The sequence below is a fragment of the Sapajus apella genome, unplaced genomic scaffold (assembly GCF_009761245.1).
Source record: "Sapajus apella isolate SASKATOON/1434 unplaced genomic scaffold, GSC_monkey_1.0 scaffold10, whole genome shotgun sequence".
NCBI classification, from domain to species: domain Eukaryota; kingdom Metazoa; phylum Chordata; class Mammalia; order Primates; family Cebidae; genus Sapajus; species Sapajus apella.
The window spans coordinates 17,418,723-17,437,763 of record NW_022436950.1 but is presented as its reverse complement, the minus strand read 5'-3'; the positions used below and the strand labels follow the sequence as shown (position 1 = coordinate 17,437,763).

The 19,041-nt window shown below is 38.0% G+C and overlaps 1 protein-coding gene across 2 annotated transcripts in view; it reads right to left on the bottom strand.

The window, feature by feature from the left end:
- Window positions 1-19,041, bottom strand: part of PAX3 (paired box 3) — a 98,308-nt gene that overhangs the window by 5,991 nt on the left and 73,276 nt on the right. For both annotated transcript variants that reach the window (XM_032278044.1, XM_032278045.1), the window contains exons 6-7: window positions 15,237-15,402; window positions 14,147-14,361 (exon numbers count right to left, since the gene is read on the bottom strand). In XM_032278044.1, the coding sequence (XP_032133935.1) occupies window positions 14,147-14,361; window positions 15,237-15,402 (381 nt within the window). The remainder of the gene's footprint in view (window positions 1-14,146; window positions 14,362-15,236; window positions 15,403-19,041) is intronic.

Below are 19,041 nucleotides of genomic sequence, written 5' to 3'. Positions count from 1 at the left end.
TCATGTGGTTCAAGGGAAGCTATGGAAATTTCTTTTTGTGCACAAAGAAGTTGGTAAATGAACTTCTTAGAACTTATCCAATATGGTTATGGAATGTCTTCCTGTCACATTTTATTTTTAAGAATAATGTCAGAATTTCTTTTATGCATGTTTTTCCTAGAGATTCCTTTGAATTTTACTTCAAAGCCTAAAATAAAATCTTCATTTGTTGTAAGTGGATTTTTTTTTGCCTCCCCTTAAACCGTTAGTAAGCGATTTCTACTACAAGGCTGGCATTTTACCTGATTTTTTTTTTTAATTTGGGGTATGAGAGAAGCTCACCTGCTTAGGTTTCACAGACAATTTAGAAGAAAAAGAAACAAATTCAAGGCTACTCAGTTCTGTCCCTGAACACTGATCACACTCATTAAATGCCAGGTAAATTCAGGAGACTCAATGACCAGAAAGAATTTTTCCTTAATAAAGATCTCTGTTCTGCCCCATTAGAAAAGGATGTAAGGAGACCTCTTTCTTTTTACTTTTCTTTATGAGCCATCTAAAAAAAAAAAAAAAAAAATCTACTAAGCAAATTTCTAAATTGCTACCTCCAAAATGTTTCCCACATATTGTTTCTAGATTGTTTTTTGAACAACCTTTAAAAATAAATTAAAAGCTTCAGAATTTATGTTCACACTTCTTCTACCAGTACCTCTATCTTTTGCATTATTAGGGAGACATTTTCTGAAGATCTCTTTCAATTCATTCTCAAGTTTCAGAATTCCAAATAGGTTGTTTATATCTCGATTGGAAGATTATATGGTTCAGGAAAAACTAACTCTTTACAATTGCTCCATGCCATATTTCTCTTGAATTAATTTTCTTATTGTAAGATTAAATAAAAAAGGTAAAAACTATGGGCCAAATTAAGATTTACCTTTAAAATGGTATGTCTGGAAAATATTTGTCTTGGCACAAACATTATGGTTTCCCCATCAGTTGAAAGTGCCCAGAGCTTATCAGAAATCTAAAATGATTTAGTAAATTATGGTGTACATCCAGGCGCTTTTTTTCTTTAGTAGGAATCCTTGGTTCATGTTTTTATTTTCTTTCTTGTTCTTAAGTAGTCAGATGTTCTCATTTAACATTTAACATACACATTTTTTTTTAAAGTTGTGAATTACAGCTTTGTATGACATTAAAAAAAAGAAGGTTTTTTAAGCCTTCTAGCCTTTCCTCCAAAAGTCTACTGATTATATTTTTTTATTTAAATATAATTTATTTTCAGAATCAAACAAAAACGTTAAAACGTTCATCCAAATATTTTTTGCCAATATGGGTGTTACTGGAGTCATCTAACGGTTAAATTTCAGAACCGTATCTGTGAGGTTACAAACCTAAATTTAAAAAGCAGAGACTTTCCTGAAGATGTTGTCCTCAGATTCAAATGCCTTAGGAATTATCCTGCAGTTGATTAGCATCTAAATAATTAGATTTTGGGTCCTGTCTGTTTGAAAGCTGTAAGAGGGAAGTTGCCTGGAGGCAAGAGGTTTCTCCTAAGGTATGTGTGGTGACCTTCTCACCCATCCTGAGAGTTAGGGAAAGGCCATGACTGACCTTTACCTAACCAGATAGAAAACCTGTGCATGTAAAATGCCCAGCTAAGTATGTCTTTATCTGTTTTATTTTAATCCTTAGCCTACATTTTACAAGTAACTGTGTTTCACACATGATGAAAAAGTGTGAGGGCCAGACAAGTGTGCTTCATATGTGGCATGCGTTTCCAAGCTTTCACTGTAAAGAGTATGGTAAGTATCGTTTCAGTTAAACTCTAAGGAATTATATATGTTTCATCTCCAGCCCTGTGACCCATCACAGAAATGACTTATTTTTATTAGTTACATTGAATACCTATTGCTCAATAGAGTTAAGTGTTCAATTTAATAGCAACATTTTTTAGGAACTGATGACTAAAATATAAATCTAGACAGAGAATTAGCAGAAATGAGTTGCAGGGGGAAACCACAGATACTTGTTCTTAACTAGGCAGATGTTCTTCTGATTGAACATTTGATATACACATTTAGTTGTTTTTTAAAAACTATTGTGAATTATGGTTTTGTGTGATATAAAGCGTTTTTCAGCCTTGTAGCCTTCCCTCTAAAATTACTTCTAGTTTACTGCTAGCCAGTGATGAATAACCATATCATGTCCATCTATTATTGATAAAGCCCATTAAGAAAAAGCTCATTCCACCTAAATGAAAAAGTATGCCAGTTAATACTGCTGGTATTTCACCATGTTAGACCCACCATGGGCATAATAAAATTCTCATATGTTTTAATTCATTTACGCATGCCTGCATTTAATATGCTTTGTGACCACATCTACAATTAATATGATTTATGGGAAAAGAACACGTGCAATATTGGGGGAGTATAACAAACATTTTTTTTTCTTTTATGAATGAAAACTATAACAAAAACGGCTCAAGGAAAATTGTTGGCCCTTAGCATATTAAAAGGGACTGACAGAGCCCTGAGTAAACTTGGGGGAGTTAATGATATCCTCTTATCTGACCCTGACACATTTGCAGCATGTAATTTACAGAAGCTCTGTCCAGGGAATCTTGACAAATGCTCCTGAGGATGTCAGGGCAATGTTCCATTCTAATGTAAAACAGATGTGGGTCAGATACCCTCATTCATCACTTAACACAGAGAGCCTCAAACTCTTTCTGGGAGGAATGACATTACCTGCTGTTAACTCTTCTCATTTCAGGAAATTTCTCACAACCACAGTAGCCCTCTAAAGGGTGTATGTGCTGAAACCTACCACCATTTCAAAATCCAGTCTGAGAACATGACTGTGGAAAATCAAATGTGTATCCTGGTTTCATTTCATGACTACTCCAGGATACGTTTGCTAAATATTAATTGGCCCTTTGAGACTCGAGATTCTAAATATAGAAAGAGAAAAGCTCTATGTTTGGGCATCTCACAGTACTTCGGTGATACGGCATTCAAAATGTTCTCTCTAATTGCCTGTAAACCAAACTTCCATGTAAGGAAATGCAGGGCTGATTCACCCTAATAACCATTCATAAATGCAAATCTTGCTGACCCTTAACTGCACAGTTCCACTTGAGACTCACAAATCACTTATAATAAACCAGAAATACTGCCATTTAACGAAAAGAGCTTCAACTCTGCCTCTCCCAAGCAGAGGGATGTTTGTCTATATATACTATATTCCCATTCCCCTAAAAGTTTTCCCTCCACCTACCACTCTGAAAATGGTTGTCCAGCTCAATAAGGAGATTTCTTCTTTTTTCCAGACTCTGTGTGATGTAAGGAAATATTTCTGTGACTACCCAAAGTCAACAGCATAAGATTCCATCTATGAAATGTCTGAAGCCTAAAGAAGAGAAACTTCCCTACCCTTCTCTTCATGTGAGGAAGGTCTGTCCTTAAGATAGAAAAGAACCGACTGAAAAGATCTAGTGATACTGATTTACCTGTGATACTGATGAGCAGATGTCAGGAAAGGTATTTCTGTTGATCATGGGGAAATGGAGAACAGGTTTGCCAAAGTTGAAGAATGAACCTACTCTTTAGAAAACACTTTCTGGACTATTTCATAGGCTCTGTGGTAAGGCAGAATAAGAATTCATTTAAAATTCAAGAAATTTGGCCAGGTGTGGTGGCTCATGCCTGTAATCTCAGCATTTTGGGAGGCTGGGGCCAGAGGATTGCTTGAGCCCAGGAGTTCAAGACCAACCTAGGCGATACAGCGAAACTCTGTCTCTACAAAAAAATTAACTGGGTATGGTGGCATACACCTGTAGTCCCAGCTACTGGGAGGCTAAGGTAAGAGAATCACCTGAGCCCAGAAAGTCAAGGCTGCAACGAGACGTGACTGCACCACTGCACTCCAGCCTGGGTGACGGAGTGACACTCTGTCTCAAAAAATATTAAACGTAATCAAGTTAATGGAATTTGTACCATCTCTACAAATATGAGACAACATCTGAGAATACAGTCTTCCAGAAACTAGAAAGTACTACACCATTAAGCTAAAATCCCATCTACCTTAATTTGCTCTCATACCTAATTCCAAGGATGCTGAACCAATAATCATGCTGGGTTCTCTTTTCCACCTGACAATTTGTGTTTCTGGTCATAATTTGGGCAGTGGTTATGTCTCCTGCTGCACAGGCAACTTGATAGAGGCTGGCAACATACAGATCCTACAGTAAATTCACTTACGTAGTTCTTCGATCCACAGAAACTAAGTCTGCTCCTGCAGATCTTAGCAAAATAAAATCTTTGTAATCTAGTGATTTAAAAAATGCTCCTCAAGTGATAAACTCAAAATTACTGAGATTGCCCCTTATCTTCCAAAACCTTTTGATGGTACATGATATTTTAGCTACCTTTATCGTTGGCTGGTGAGAGAGAAGCATCACTGCATATCAGATTCCACTGCCTTTGAGGCAAGTATCATGCTTCTAATTTACCCAGTATCTGTTGTTATTGAAGATGGTTCATATATTTTCAAAAATATGTTCATGTTGATATTATATTTCAATAAGTCAAAGCTAGAACACAAAAAGAAAATCAATAGGATAACTCTCTCCCTTTCCTCCTCCTAGCCCCATGGAATGTAGGATAGTTAACTTTAGTTTTCATTGTAGTGGGTTCTCATGTTATTGTAATCTGAATTTCTTAAACAGATTAATCTTAGTACATTATATTTCTGGAGACTATCTTACCCAGCCACCTTAGAATTACTGTATTCTGAATGGACATCAATAGGAATCCTTAGATCTTTGAAATGTCTAACTGAAATACTTGAAAATACTCCAGTCCACCAACATACTGTCTTTCCTTTGATGTCACTCAGTTTCCATGTTTGCTTTCTTTCTCACGGACAAGCAAAAGTATATGTTTTGTCAGAGATTCACATGATTTTTTTTTTTCTGAAGCAGGTTCTCACTCTGTTACCCAGGCTGAGTGCAATGGCGCAATCATGGCTCACTGCAGCCTCAACCTCCCGGGCTTGAGCTATCCCCTCATCTCAGTCTCCTGAGTAGTTGGGACTACAGGTGCAGGCTACCATTCCAAGCTAATCTTTGTATCTTCTGTAGAGACGAGGTCTCACTATGTTGCTTGGGTTGGTGTCAAACTTCTAGACAGAGTGATCCCACCTCAGCCTGCTAAAGCACTCAGATTATAGGTGTACTAAATGTAGGTGTGAGCCACCGCACTTGGCCATACGTGATACTTTTAACTCAGCAATAATGAAGCCCTGTTGTAATAGCATTAGTATTTTTAGTATCTTCTAAGCTGAACAAGAAGGTACAACAGAAGCTGAGATGGTTTAAACAGTTTATGTGAAAATGCACAGCTAGTAGGTGGCTGATAAATTTGAACTCTAGTGCTTCAGACATTGGGGCTGTCTTTAGATCAATGAGTTATACCCACACTGTAATCAATTCACTAGATAGGAATCATTTCTTTTCCTTTCCTTCCTTATCTGCCTCATCCTAAATATTATTGGGTAGTTTATAGCCTTTTCTTTAAAATTAGTCTCCCCCTACTCCAAGTTCTTACACAGAGAGCTGACACTGTGTTGAGGTAGAAGACACCATCAGATATTAAGAGAAATAAATAATTCACCTGCGGAAAAAAATCAAGGTACTATTTTAGAAACAAATGGATCAAGAGTTGGGTCTCCACCTGGGTTTTCCATCATTCAGAATATCCCAGGAAATGTTCCTCAAAACTTGATAGTTTGGTATTTAACAAAAGGGCTCCATAATCAAATTAGAATACACTGAATTAAACAAAGTTAAACATGTTTCCATACTGCAAGACTTGTCAGAGCCTTTAGTAGGCTAATGTGCACTGGGACACTGAAAGGTAAAGGGATATAATCTCTGACTTTTATCAAATATTTCCTTCTGAATACTTTTCTATCAAACCACTGTTCTACAGAGGCTGCTTTGGGGAACAAGCCTTATCATGAGGTTTGGTCTGGTTTCAGGGTGTTCAGGATAGTATCATTCTTCCAGAAGCTTATAATCAAAGGCAGTGGAGGTGTGGATACATTATAATAGAATGGAGTCTGGTATATGTTTTAACAAGGTATAAATATAGCAATGTGGCATCACTAGAGACTAAAAAAGAAATTTTGCCTGGATTGGAAGGGTTCACATTGAGCTAGAAGCACAGTGATACAAATAGAGGATCATGTCTACAGCGGGTATTTTGAAATCTCAGAATAGATGCAATAGTTTAACTAGACTTTTTTTAATGCAAGCTGCCCAAAATGAGACATTAGCTTTTTCATGAGAATAAAGAAGAGTTACTTATTTAAGTAATGCTTGCTTCTTTCATTAGTTCAGTGCTAAAGGTTACCCGAATAGTCATCTGACAGCTAAGAAATATTTCTTTCAATGTAGACACGCTAGCCCATGATTCTGCAAAGTGCACTGTCTCCAAATATCTCCCAATTTGCCGTCTATTCCATTGAACAGCAGGAGCAATGCAATCGCTAATCTCAGAAACTCTAGTTTACTGAATTCAAGCTAAATGTCAAGAGCAATTTTTAAATATTATACTATACACTGAAAAATATACACCTCTGATGAAACCCAGACTGTTTTACAGAGACAGATTCTTTGGAAAAATAAAAACACACACATGCACACAAACAGTACACAACTAATGACTGAATCAAGTCTTCTGTGTCTGTAGTACAAAGCACACATTCATCCCCTAATTGAATAAATATGCAAGTATTCAGATTTCTGAAGATATTGCCATTTAGCAAATGCAATAATAAATTAAAAGCTTTACATTGCATTCCAACCACATATAAAGGGTTGATTCAGGCCATTGGCCCCACGTAGTATCTAGCACTGATTTTCTGTGTATTACTGACTACAAAGAAAAACTTTTCATCCTGGTTGCTTAGTTATAGGCGAAGCAATAATGCTCTTTTTTTTCCTACTCAATAGCTAGAGGAATTCAAATGGGTTTAAAAAAGAAAACATAAGGTTATTGCATTTGATTTTTCCAATGTACAGGAGAACACAGCTGACAGAATTTCTATTTAAATCCACTCAGCAGACACAAAAATAATTAATTCAGCAGGAAAGGGTTTCTTGTGGCTCCTTTCAGTGACATGATGTAAGATTCAGTCACTGGCTGCTGCGTTCTCCCTTTCTTTAAAAAGGAGATTTTGGCCAAGCAATTGTCTCTCTCACAATTCTCCAAATTTAACTAATTCAAGAGGCTATGACTGGAGCTGACATAAACCAGGGCTCTCCTCATACTCTTTAAGCGTAGCAACCACAGACTTAGAAAAAAACCAAAAGTACCAGGTCAAGTACAGCCTGCATTGATTCAACAAATGGATTAACAGCAATGTTTTCATCTAGGAGCACAACATCTCAAAAACCTAACATGGCAGAATGGAAACCTGCAAATGGCCAGCCGTTATTCTGGTATAGCTGAAATGAGCTTGTTTATGATCATAAACATTCTTGAGCCTTCATAAACATGGAGGCTTCTGAAGCTCTGGCAATCAGCTCACAAACTGCTTTAGAAAAGAAACAGAAAGAGGTTCAAGCCTTTGAGAGGCTGCCACTTTTGCAAAAAAATATCTCTCTGCCCCCAGATTTGTTTGACACCCAACAAATTTCTTTAATCAAAATCACTCCTTTTTCTTCTGCAGATGAATTCCTGGAAAGCGTAAAGGGAAGAAAGCCCTTCCACTGGGAAATAGGTTGGTGGCAGGCTACCTGCTTGTCTGATGAAAGCCTGCTTCACAATGATAAGGTAGGTCGAGGGCATGGACTTTGCAACCAGTGTGTGAAACAGACAAAATGAATGGCCTATCAACAAGACTAGCATTAAGTAGCTTTTGGACGTACACCCAAATGCATCCCAAAAAAATTAGCTATCTTGAAATAGAAGCTGGCTGTACTACCAGGGTGAAACTTTTTGCTTTGACCTGTAACAACAGCACAAGGAAGGCAAGGAATTACCAGACCACAGTGGGAAAGATTTTCACAGCAACAAATGAAACAGAGAAGTACCCACTGTAACAATTTTTAATGACTATATCCCTTCCACATAACAAGTCCCCTTACCCCTTGGATGAGCAAACAGCTATCATTTTGCTTTGGCAGCTAAAGAATTTGAGATCACTCTTAGCATTGTGGTCCCAAAAATGACAAGCGAAATCAAAAGCAGTCTTGAGTTTTGTGTACACATATTAACACTTATATGCTTTTTCCTAATAAGTTTCAGGATTAACAAATGTTTGTCAAAAGGAAGTGTGCTGAACAATTGAAATCTAATTTGAAATGGAACCACTATAGTCTAATACATATATGCATGAAACGAAGAAGCTTCCTAATAGGCGTAGCTGACACCAAATATGCAATTTACATACATTACACACTAATAATCTCAATTTTAATATTATGCTTTAAAAGCAACTGGATGGGTGGGAGAGTTAAAGGTTTGCTTTTGTAAAATGTGAATAAGAACAAAAAGTTGATCCTGGCATTTTATGCCATTAACCACAGTCTCGTTATGTAAAGAGCTATCTGCTCTTTCTGTGCCTGTTTCAGAGACAGTATCTCATCACCACAAGGCTGTGATGATTCAGCCGGACTTACTAGATGAATGGTGGATAAACTTGATGAGATCTGCAGACCTCCTCTTTGTTCCTGAGTGGTGCTGAGTGGTAGGCAAACATTCAGGCATTTTCAAGCCCGGTACACAAATCTTTACGAGAATTTTTTCTTTCCCCAGTAGATTATCCATGAAATAGGACAGGTGTACTGGTTATTCAATTACATCCTACCCAAGACCTGGACAAAATTTGAAATGAGGCCTCAGAGCATAGTTCTTACCATGGGGATTTATTAATAACAGTTAAAAGTTCTCTAAAACATAACGTTTTTTGTAATTTAAGCCTATTTTCTTATTTTGTCATTGGTTTCACTCGTAAACCAGAAACTAAAATCTGCCCATCTGCTCTAAACATATAATGTGTTCATAATAATCCAGATTTATACCAAATGTATTTTTAAGTATTGCTGAATTGAGAGGTACTCAAAATTTATGGGCTCTGAGGTTACAACAGAACTTCCTCTTTTTAGGGAGGAAAATGCTTAAAATGAATGTAGGAAGGCTCAGAAAGCTTCTTGGATATCAAATGTCTTCATAGGGAAAAAAATGTCAATGATATAAGAGTAAATGAATCAAAACCATATGGATCAAATTTTCCCTAAAATACACAGTTTGAAAAATTAAGGAGGAAAAGTGCTTGGCAAAAATGTGTTTTAGGTTTTACCAAACCCAAAACATTTGAAGAATCATTTGCAATGGTTGATGAACCCTAAATGCAGCCAAGTTGGCCCATTTCGTATACTACAAAACAAGAGAAAAGCGTCCTAGAAACCGTGTAACCCATTGATACTGTATTTCACTCAGGAAATCTTTAGAAACTGTTACCGAAGAACTGTGGAGTTTGTAGAAGCGGGGTGGGAGATGAGGTATGAAATGATACAAGTTTGTTAATTTAATTGCTCTTGTTTTGGGGGTTTGGCTATGTGTGTCTTGGGGGTGGGGGAGCAGTGAGGGTAGTATTTCTTGCAAAGAAAAGTTAATTGGAAGAACATGGGCCAAATGTTAATTAGCCTCACATCTTGAGCATATGGTAGTACTTCCTTGGCACTCTGTATTCCAAGGCAGCATTCTTTTTTCCTCCTGCATGTGTAGGAAGGTGCTGGTAATATGCTCTCTGGGGATGGAGGGGAAATAAATGGTCTGTGTTGCCGCATGTACTATATTGTCCTCACATCAACAGAACAAAAACTTTCAGGTAGATGGTGCTACAGAAGAAGGCCCTTCTTGCAGTGAGTTAAACTCTTTCCTTCCCAAGGGGTATTTTGTCATTCATTATAAGCCCCATCTCCAAAAAGGTTATGCAGTTCAAACAGCTATCCAGAGATGGTAGAAAATTTTGAGGTCATTAGCCTCTCTCCACCCTCTCACCCATCACTGAAAATCTCGCCTTAAGTTCCCTGACACATCCAGCCTTTGATGGAATGTGAAACCAAGCCCACCATTTGTGAAACCATTCAACCATGCAAGCAGGAAAATTCAGTCGAATATCACTGGGGCAGCCCTTGGGAAACTTCTTACCACATTATGCTTCCTCTTGGCGACCAGCCACTAACATGTGTAATTTGTGTTCACAGGAGAACTAGTAAGAACTGGACAAGAGATAGCGTTGGCTCTTAACCCTGCCACTAACGCACTCCATCATTTAGATGATTATGTTGCCTTGGCCTCAGTTTTCCAATAAGTAAAATTGATAATATTCCCCAGATATTGTTGCTGATTCCCTCAGAACAAGAAAAACTTGCCAGTGATTAAGCAATGCACAGACCCTTTCAGCAACTTGAAAAGGAATAACATCAGAGTTTCTAAACGTTGCTGTTGGTGTTCTGAAATGTAAGCTGTTGCAAATACAGATCAATCCATTGTCAAGCTCTGACCATCTGGACAGGTGTGACCTCCCTGAGATACTGTTTCACACCAGCCCCTCATGAAGCTGAGACCTTCTCTGAGGAAAGGACTGAGGGCATCTATGATTCACCATTTGGCAAATGGTTCTAAATGCCAGCCTTTGCTCGGGGGAATAGATATGTTAGAGACACAAAACAAAAACCAACTAATGTACACAGAGAGAGAAAGAAAACAAAAAAGAGAAATGCTTTGGCTATCCTTATAGTGTCTATTAATTCCTTGACAAGAAACTAGAAAGCCCATGCTACAGTGGTTCACACACACTCTAGCTCACAATTTCCAAGTGTGGATGGCAAACAATACATCAATTTCAATGACCCTAGGGAAAAGGCCAAATAAAATGCACAAATATTTTTAACGTGTCAAATAGCGTCCACCAGAGAGATGTATAGTGAATTGACCATAATGACTCAAAAAACTGTATCCAATTTGCCTTAAATTGACAGGTAACAAAAGGTGTATGAGGACATGTAAAAACAGAGAAAGGCAAGATGCAAAGTTGTATATGTTACTTTCTACTTTCTCAATTATGTTTCTAAAAGAGGCATAAGACCCTAAAAGAGCTAGAAGGCAATATGCAAAAATATTCATGGTAGTTTCCCTGGGGTATTTTTTTTCCTACTTCACCGACACTTTTTAAGCAATTTTTTCATTTCTCTACAGTGAACATCCAGTGCTTTTATTACGGGAAGAAGATAAAAGATTGATGGAAATTAAGCTTAGCAAAAAGAGCTGAAATTAACGTGAACAGAAAATTAAAAAAAAAAAAACTAGTCTCTGCTAAATTATTTTATAATATGACTAAAACCCCCTGCATGTGTTTTTTCATAAAACTTGTTTTCTCTTCATTCAACTATGGACTAAAATGGACAAGGTCCTAGACCAGGAACCAGGAATTGTAGATTCTAGTCCCAATTCCCTCCCTCTCATTCCTTTGGCCGGCAGAAGGTGACAATCATTTTGTGCCTCAGTTGATTTTTCTGCATATTAGATAACCAAACTTCAGTAGAGGAGGTAGAAGAGTAAGTAGCGAGGAAGATAAGAAATGGTCATCACAATGCTAGCAGTTACTATTAGTTAGCACAACACTGTCTGTGTTATATGATCCAATATATTAATAAGTATTCTATGATAAGCAGTGACTTATAGGTCACCAGTCTTTCTCTAGCCTCTTCTGGAGTTAACGGGTAAACCAAGGTGTTAGACATGAGCTCTCTGCTTCCCATTTTTCTTTAAAATATTTTTAAGAAAGCCAGGCAACCAAAAGTAGTGTAGGCACCTCTTGTTTAAATAGAGTCATTACAGAGAGGTGATATAGCCCAATGGTTACAGAAATCCAAGTTTGAATCCAATTCCCCTACTCCATTGTTTCATAAATATGTTTGCCAAGATATGATTGACTCATGGTCCTTTGTTCTCTAACTTTGCCTGAGGAAATAAGGAGAAACTTCATATTATTTGTCTCTTTTCTAACTCAGCGGGGTTGCCACAAAAAACAAGGCAACATAAATTCCTAGTGGTGGTTTGAGGTAGAAATGTATGGTAGAAATGCAAAATACCCTGCGTATTGCAATGTAACAAGGAATTAGCATAATATGTAAGATGTAGTAAAGAAATACAGGAAAAAAAATTGCCTATGGAATTTTCCGTTGCTTAGTATTAGAATGATTCCACCCTACCATCAACTCCAGAATCATAGCCAGGCTTCTTGAAGTCAAGGATTAATAGTTAAGAGATCAAGTTCTAGCAGTTCTACTTATGTAATACTTATATAATACAAAAGAATACACATCATAACACACAAGATAATACACTTATACAAGAAACTACAAGTTTCACTTATAGAATACAGGTTCATGTTACTTTTATTACTGTTGAATAAATAAGATACTCGGAAATGCCAATGGAATCCTGGATCTCACTTTACAGAAGCAGCTAGGGTGGGAGTTTACTTTTATTAAAACTTTCAACAAAATCACGTTCATAATAAGCTTTGCTATGACCCCAAAACTACAAACGTTAAAAAAAAATCACAGAGATAAGTACTTCTAATGCTACTTCTAAGTTGTGGAAGAAGCTTATATGCTATGAATCTGGGCATTTTAAGGATGACTCTTCAATGTAAGTCCATGATTTTCATGCAGAAATCACACTCACGAATGCCAGTACTTGGAAACAAAATGTATTCAAGTCCTGTAGGAAGCACTTTTATTGTTTCCGTGTTGTTATTTTTCAGCTGAGGTTTAAAGCCACCTCATTTTTTTTTAATCCCAGGATGTGCTATAGGAATCTATGAAACTTAATTACATTTACTGTTACAAAAAAGGATTTATGAACTTTTGCCTTTAGGCGGAAATGTTTATTTCATTGCCTTTGCTATCCATTCTTTTCAACTCCTCCGGCTTTGAACTTTTCAGCTGCTCAGAGTTATCACCGTCGTGCAGAGCCCAGGAACTCCACTCCCAAGACACACACCACAAGTTGAAGAAAACGAAGAAGGCAAAGATATAGGAGTTGTTATTTTGGCCACCCTTTGTGCCATTAAAATCTCATTTTCTGCCTATTAGAATGCCCTCTCGGTGCTTAGGCAGCGGTGATAGTCGGTGATTAGTGTGTAATTGGGTATAATTGTCTTTTCACTTTTCATTTGTGTCATTCTGAGCTTCTTTCTGTTTTTCTAACCACCAAGAGGAGAAAGGGGGTTGAGAACAGATAAAGCTGTTTCAAACTCTCTGAAGAGATTCTCGATTGCAATTATAGATTGGAACCCCTTGTGACATTTCTCCAAATTTAGTGGGCAGCTATCCTCACCACCTGGGCCAAGCACTCTCTAATAAAATCAAGGAATCTGTATTTAAACAACTGCTAATAATGTCAACCTCAGACAGATGTCACATGTAGGAAATTTAACCAACCCTCTCACATGCAATTATCAAGGCAATTTATTAATATGATCTCCCAAGAAAAGCTCACAGTCCAATGCAAATTAGAAAAACAATTACAACATTCAAATATTTATATAGTCCCAAAGAGCAGTAATTCCCCTAATTTGGGCATTTATAACTCATTTCTTCCAGAGTTCATAGTCATCATCTGGGTCTCTCTCCACAGGAATTGTTTGCTTCCTGATTGTTTTGTCAAATCTTTAGTGTTTCCTTACAAGGTACTTTTGCTTGAAACCTCATCAGCTGACCAAACACAATTTAAAACAAAAAATAAAACAAAAAACCTCCCACTGTTTGCAAGCTTCTTAACCAAAGTCCAGAACTAGGATGGAGAAGACAAAACATGGCAAACACCTTCACAACTAAATATTAACATAAAGTCTCCAAGATAATATCAAAAATCACTTGAATTTTAAGTCTAAGCTACAACTTTTGATGCAGCCAGTAGGAAGGGTGGAGAGAAAGGAAACTAGAAAACTGAAATCATGTGGCTTGTATAAAGAATACATTATGGTTTAAATTTGGCAATTCATTACACTACTGCCTCAGGGAATCGAGTATTTGGTTCTGGTATACAGCAAATCATCTGTCTAGAAACACGGGACTGACCTGAGGTGAAAGGCCATTGCCAATGGTGGGGTTCATGGGGTTGGAGGGCCCCGACGGAGGCACAAAGCTGTCTGTATAGCTGGAAAATCCATGCCTGGTGCTGGGGAGGCAGTAGGCAGAGCTGCTGTCTGGGTTGGAAGGAATCGTGCTTTGGTGTACTGTGCTCGGAGGAAGCGGTTGAGGTCTGTGAACCGTGCTGCTGGGATCCGACACGGCTGAAATGAAAAAGGTTGTCAACTGTCATGTTTTCTTATAGGCCAGCAGAGAAAATTCAGTGCAAAAGTTCATCAGCCACCAAGCCATCAGGAGCATCTATTGGTCAAATCAAATGTTCACTTCAAACTGCATTTCTTAACATGCAGGTGTAGAATCACTCATAACAGATACAGTCATATTATCTCTGCACACATTTGCAAGTAACATATATACTCTCACGACATGCCTACCCAGAATACAAATGCAGAAATCATATTAGCAATGCTAACAAGTATATTTTGGTAGTGAATGTTATTCATCAATATGATAATCAACTAATGTGAGGTCAGCAAGTCTCAAATTTCTCATCTAATGTACTTTTAAGGCACCTAAATAGTTGTGCAATAATATAGTTTCAAATGCCTGGAATGCTCTTTCATAATCCAAAATAACTGGGTCTTAGAATTTAACATTATCCCATTCACCTCTGTGTGCTAACAAATAATGACTTTGTCAAAATTCACCTTCCTTCTATTATTCCTACAGTTAGTAAGCATCATAGAAATCCAATTAGTTGCAAACTGTAGTAAAATGTAGAGGTAAAATTTTAACAGAAGAAAAGCAAATCCCATGGTTATTTAGGAAGGTTGTTTTGTTTTAAAATACTGCCATGGAATTATATTACAGCACAGTTTATCTAGAGATATTCAGATACATCACAGAACAAACTATGTTTCTGAAATGTGACAGGTACTTTCAGGACAACCTGATGTATTATAATTAACATACAAACAACACGGACGTCAGCACTGCAGAAGGATTCACTTGTATAAAATATCCATCAGAGAAATTGCCTGAAAGTTACTTTTTAATTTCCTTGACTCTTCCTCTATACCTTGTGGAATAGATGTGGGCTGGTAAGAGGTCTCCGACAGCTGGTATGTTGGCAGGGTCGGCATGGCAGTGGGAGGGAACCCCCCCGGAATGAGATGGTTGAAAGCCATCAGTTGATTGGCCCCAGCTTGCTTCCTCCATCTTGCACGGCGGTTGCTAAACCAGACCTATGGATTTAATTTAAAATTTAAGGATTTCACTGATGAAATAATAGTACATTCTTCATGAATTTTTCATGCTAAAACAGATTAAAGGCCCCTTACTGACAGGGCAAATAGATGCAAGAGTTCTCTGCCTTCTGTGTTGTTTGGGTGAACTGTCGGGGTGAAAGAAGTGTTTAGTGTCCAAGGTCAGTAGAGGGGCTTCAGGGATCCTCCATGGTCTTGCAACAACAGCCCCCATCTACCTTGTGATGGCTATGGGTAGGAATCACTGAGCTCCTCTCCCTACCCTCAACACCCACCCACCTGCATGTAGACAGACTTCCGAGGAGGATACATGAGCCTCTGTGACCCCTGCATGACACATGTCCTAAATTTGGCCTTGCCTATTACATCAAGACTTATATCTTATATTCTTATTAGTCTATCTCTGTATTTCTGTGGTCACTATGGGTATAGCTTCTGGATGGTCATATAGATTGAAGAAAGGATAAGTGGAGCAGTTTTTTCATCTCTTCTAAAATATGAGATATTGCACTGATCTCAGTGGAAATAAATGCCAAAGAGGTAAGTGTTTCAAGAAATGAAAGCCTTTTTTAATCTAAAATAATTTATTTTTGCCTTACTTCTTTCAACAACGGCTTTAGGCTCCTAGAATACCCTGTGTCAAGCACTATGCCAGCCAGGTGCATTCAGAAAAGCCTGATACAGTGTAATAAAATGACCTCAAGGAATTCAAAGCCCAAGTATTTTGTATGAGTCAATGGAGAGAAAGGGCAATCAGGGCAGCAAGAAACATCTAAAATGTTGAGAAGCTGTGACATAACGCCTTTAATGGGTCCCATGCTCCTGCCCAACTCCTACAGAGTTTAAATGTTGGACTTGGAGTGATTTTTCCACGAGGCACACATGATGTTTCCCCCCAAATGAGAGAGGATTTCTACCAATTAAAGATATTCAAATTCCTACACCAAAAGTTTATTGAAACTTTATTTTTTTTAAGACAGAGTCTCCATTGCACTCTAGGCTGGAGTGCAATGGTGCGATCTCAGTTCACTGCAACCTCCGCCTCCCAGGTTCAAGCGATTCCTCCCTCAGCCTCCTGAGTAGCTGGGATTACATGCGCCCACCACCACACTCAGCTAATTTTTGTATTTTTAGTAGAGACGGGGTTTCCCCATGTTGGTTAGGCTGGTCTCAAACTCCTGATCTCAGGTAATCCTCCCACCTCAGCCTCCCAGTGCTGGGGTTACAGGTGCGAGCCACCCATTGAAACTTAATATGGAAGAAAGCACGGTGCTTGGGGTTGGAAGGATATGAAGGAAAGAAAGTAGAGTCCCTGCACTCCTGTAGCTTCCTGCCTTGTCCTCGTGGGATTCACAGCACAGTCAAGGAGACCAAAATAATTGCTCACTAGAGGTAGAAACTCCACATTTGGAAGCACAGAGAATCAGGAAAACTCTAAAGTGGAAGCAAAAAGTTTCAGCTCATTTTAAAGTTTGATTCTAATTTCGACAAGCTATCACTCGAGATGGAAGTAATATCTCCTTCCTGCAGTCCAGGGCAGGAAGATGTGGCTTGTTCCAGGAGGCCAGCTTGTCTAAGAAAAGATGAGACTTGATTTCCTTACAGAACAATGTTAACAATTTTGCAACTTAATTGTCATTTTTAAAGTCAGATTATTGAAGAGGGGAGGAAAAGATTTCTCTTTTCTGGGGCAGGAGAGTCCAATTTAGCAAATCCTTTGCCAAGGGATTTGCTGAAACGTTTTGGTGTTCATCCAAGCATTTGTCTGAGAACAGTTTTATCTTCTCTCGCCATTGTTGCAAGATACTGATAAGAAAAGCTGTTTGAACTTCCTCAAAACATCAACGTCTAATACTCCTTAAGTTTCCAACAGGAAAATGAAGTAAGTTAATATTTTCCCATGTTGATACCTAATTGAATTGGAGTTTTATTTAACTTAATAAATTGCCACCTGGGGTAACAGAATCGTGAACAGCACTTAATTTCAGACCTGCATCAACTGTGTTTTCTCACTGCAAGTCTGAGTGCCTGTTACCACGACTCCCAAAGGCATCCGGACAAGAAAATCATTTTCAAGAAAGTTCTGGGAACAAACTGTTAGCCTGGGGAAGCTGAGGGTGGGAAATTAGGGTCATGTTCATGCCTGAGCGCACTGTGCCATACCACACACTGTGGTTGTAGCTTATATTCTAATACTTCAAGATTAAGGAGGTACTCCCAGCTCAGATGAGGTAGTCCTCTGCAACTATCTAGACCAACAGCATATGGCACATCTCCAGCTTTATAAACTAGGCTGGGAGGAGAACTGGACTCTCAAAAGTTCTGATGTAACTTCACTGATGAAGATTTACTCTCCTCAATTCCACTGGTGAAATGCTTTATGAAGAACTCAGAAACGTACGCTTTGGTCGTTAGATTTGCTGCCAATCTCTCTGTGCCACCTGTCTTCTGTAGCCTTCAGATAAGTAAACCCAGGGTGGTGAAGCCTGATCTCTCCATCAATCTCACTTTACTATTGATTCAAGGTTCATTCTAATGCCACCATAAGCCAATTTTAAAAAACAAAAATGTATTTGTTCAAATAACAAAGAAGAAACATCATGAGTTTCTACAAATACTTCAAAAGACAGAATCCAAACAGAGTAGGAGTATAAAGGTTTGGGGGTTTGTTTTCATATTTTCTAAAATGATATAAATAAGTACCAAGGACATTGAGTAAACCCACCAGGAGTTGGATTAAAAAGTCTTCATATTTATAATACAGTATCTATTATATCCACAACCAAAAATGAAGAGAAATAGTTGTGAAGCACATCTTCACTGAAAAACAAACCTTCAGCAGGAGGTTCAAGAGATTCCCAAAGGAAGGAATTTAAATGTTTAAATTTAGGCTCAATAAATCCAGAGGGCTATTCCTGACAGAACCAGGGCTTGGTGAAGACTGGCCTCCCTGTCTCTGGCCATTTAACCAGAGTTTTATTATCTTACCATTGCCAGCCTTCTGCATTGCCTAGAACCAGCTGAATTTGCGAAAAGAAGGAAAAATTAAAGGAAAAATATACTAAAGCTGCAAATTAAGAAGTAGTTTTGCCTTCTTTATGCTTTGAAACTTAGAAAAGACAAATCTATCTTTAGTAGAATAAAAAGAGTGCCCTAGAAATGATATTCACTTTCAATACCTGAACAAACCAAGCACAGTGATCCTAGGAAGCTGTTAGCAGCCCACATTTAACTGAAACGTTCTTGTTACTCATAAGTCTTAAATAACTCTTTCAATATTGAATCACGAATTCCTAACAGACAATCAATGAATAATCTACGGAATGGCATGTGTGAGTGTATAACACTGAATACGTTCCTCTAAAATATACATATTTATAATTCCGTGGTTACACTTTCAAGAAATTTCATCATGTTTTGAAAAGAATAGCAATGGCAACAGAGGCAAATTGGCCCATGACTGATGTTCTAGGAGAGAACAGAAATTTTCTACCCAATGTCTTTGCCAGTAGGGTGGAAAGAACAAGCTTTTCAAAGTTGGCTACACACCTTTAAACAAAATTTTATGATCTACAATTTGATATAATTCTACCATCCCCACACAAGACTACCTGGTCT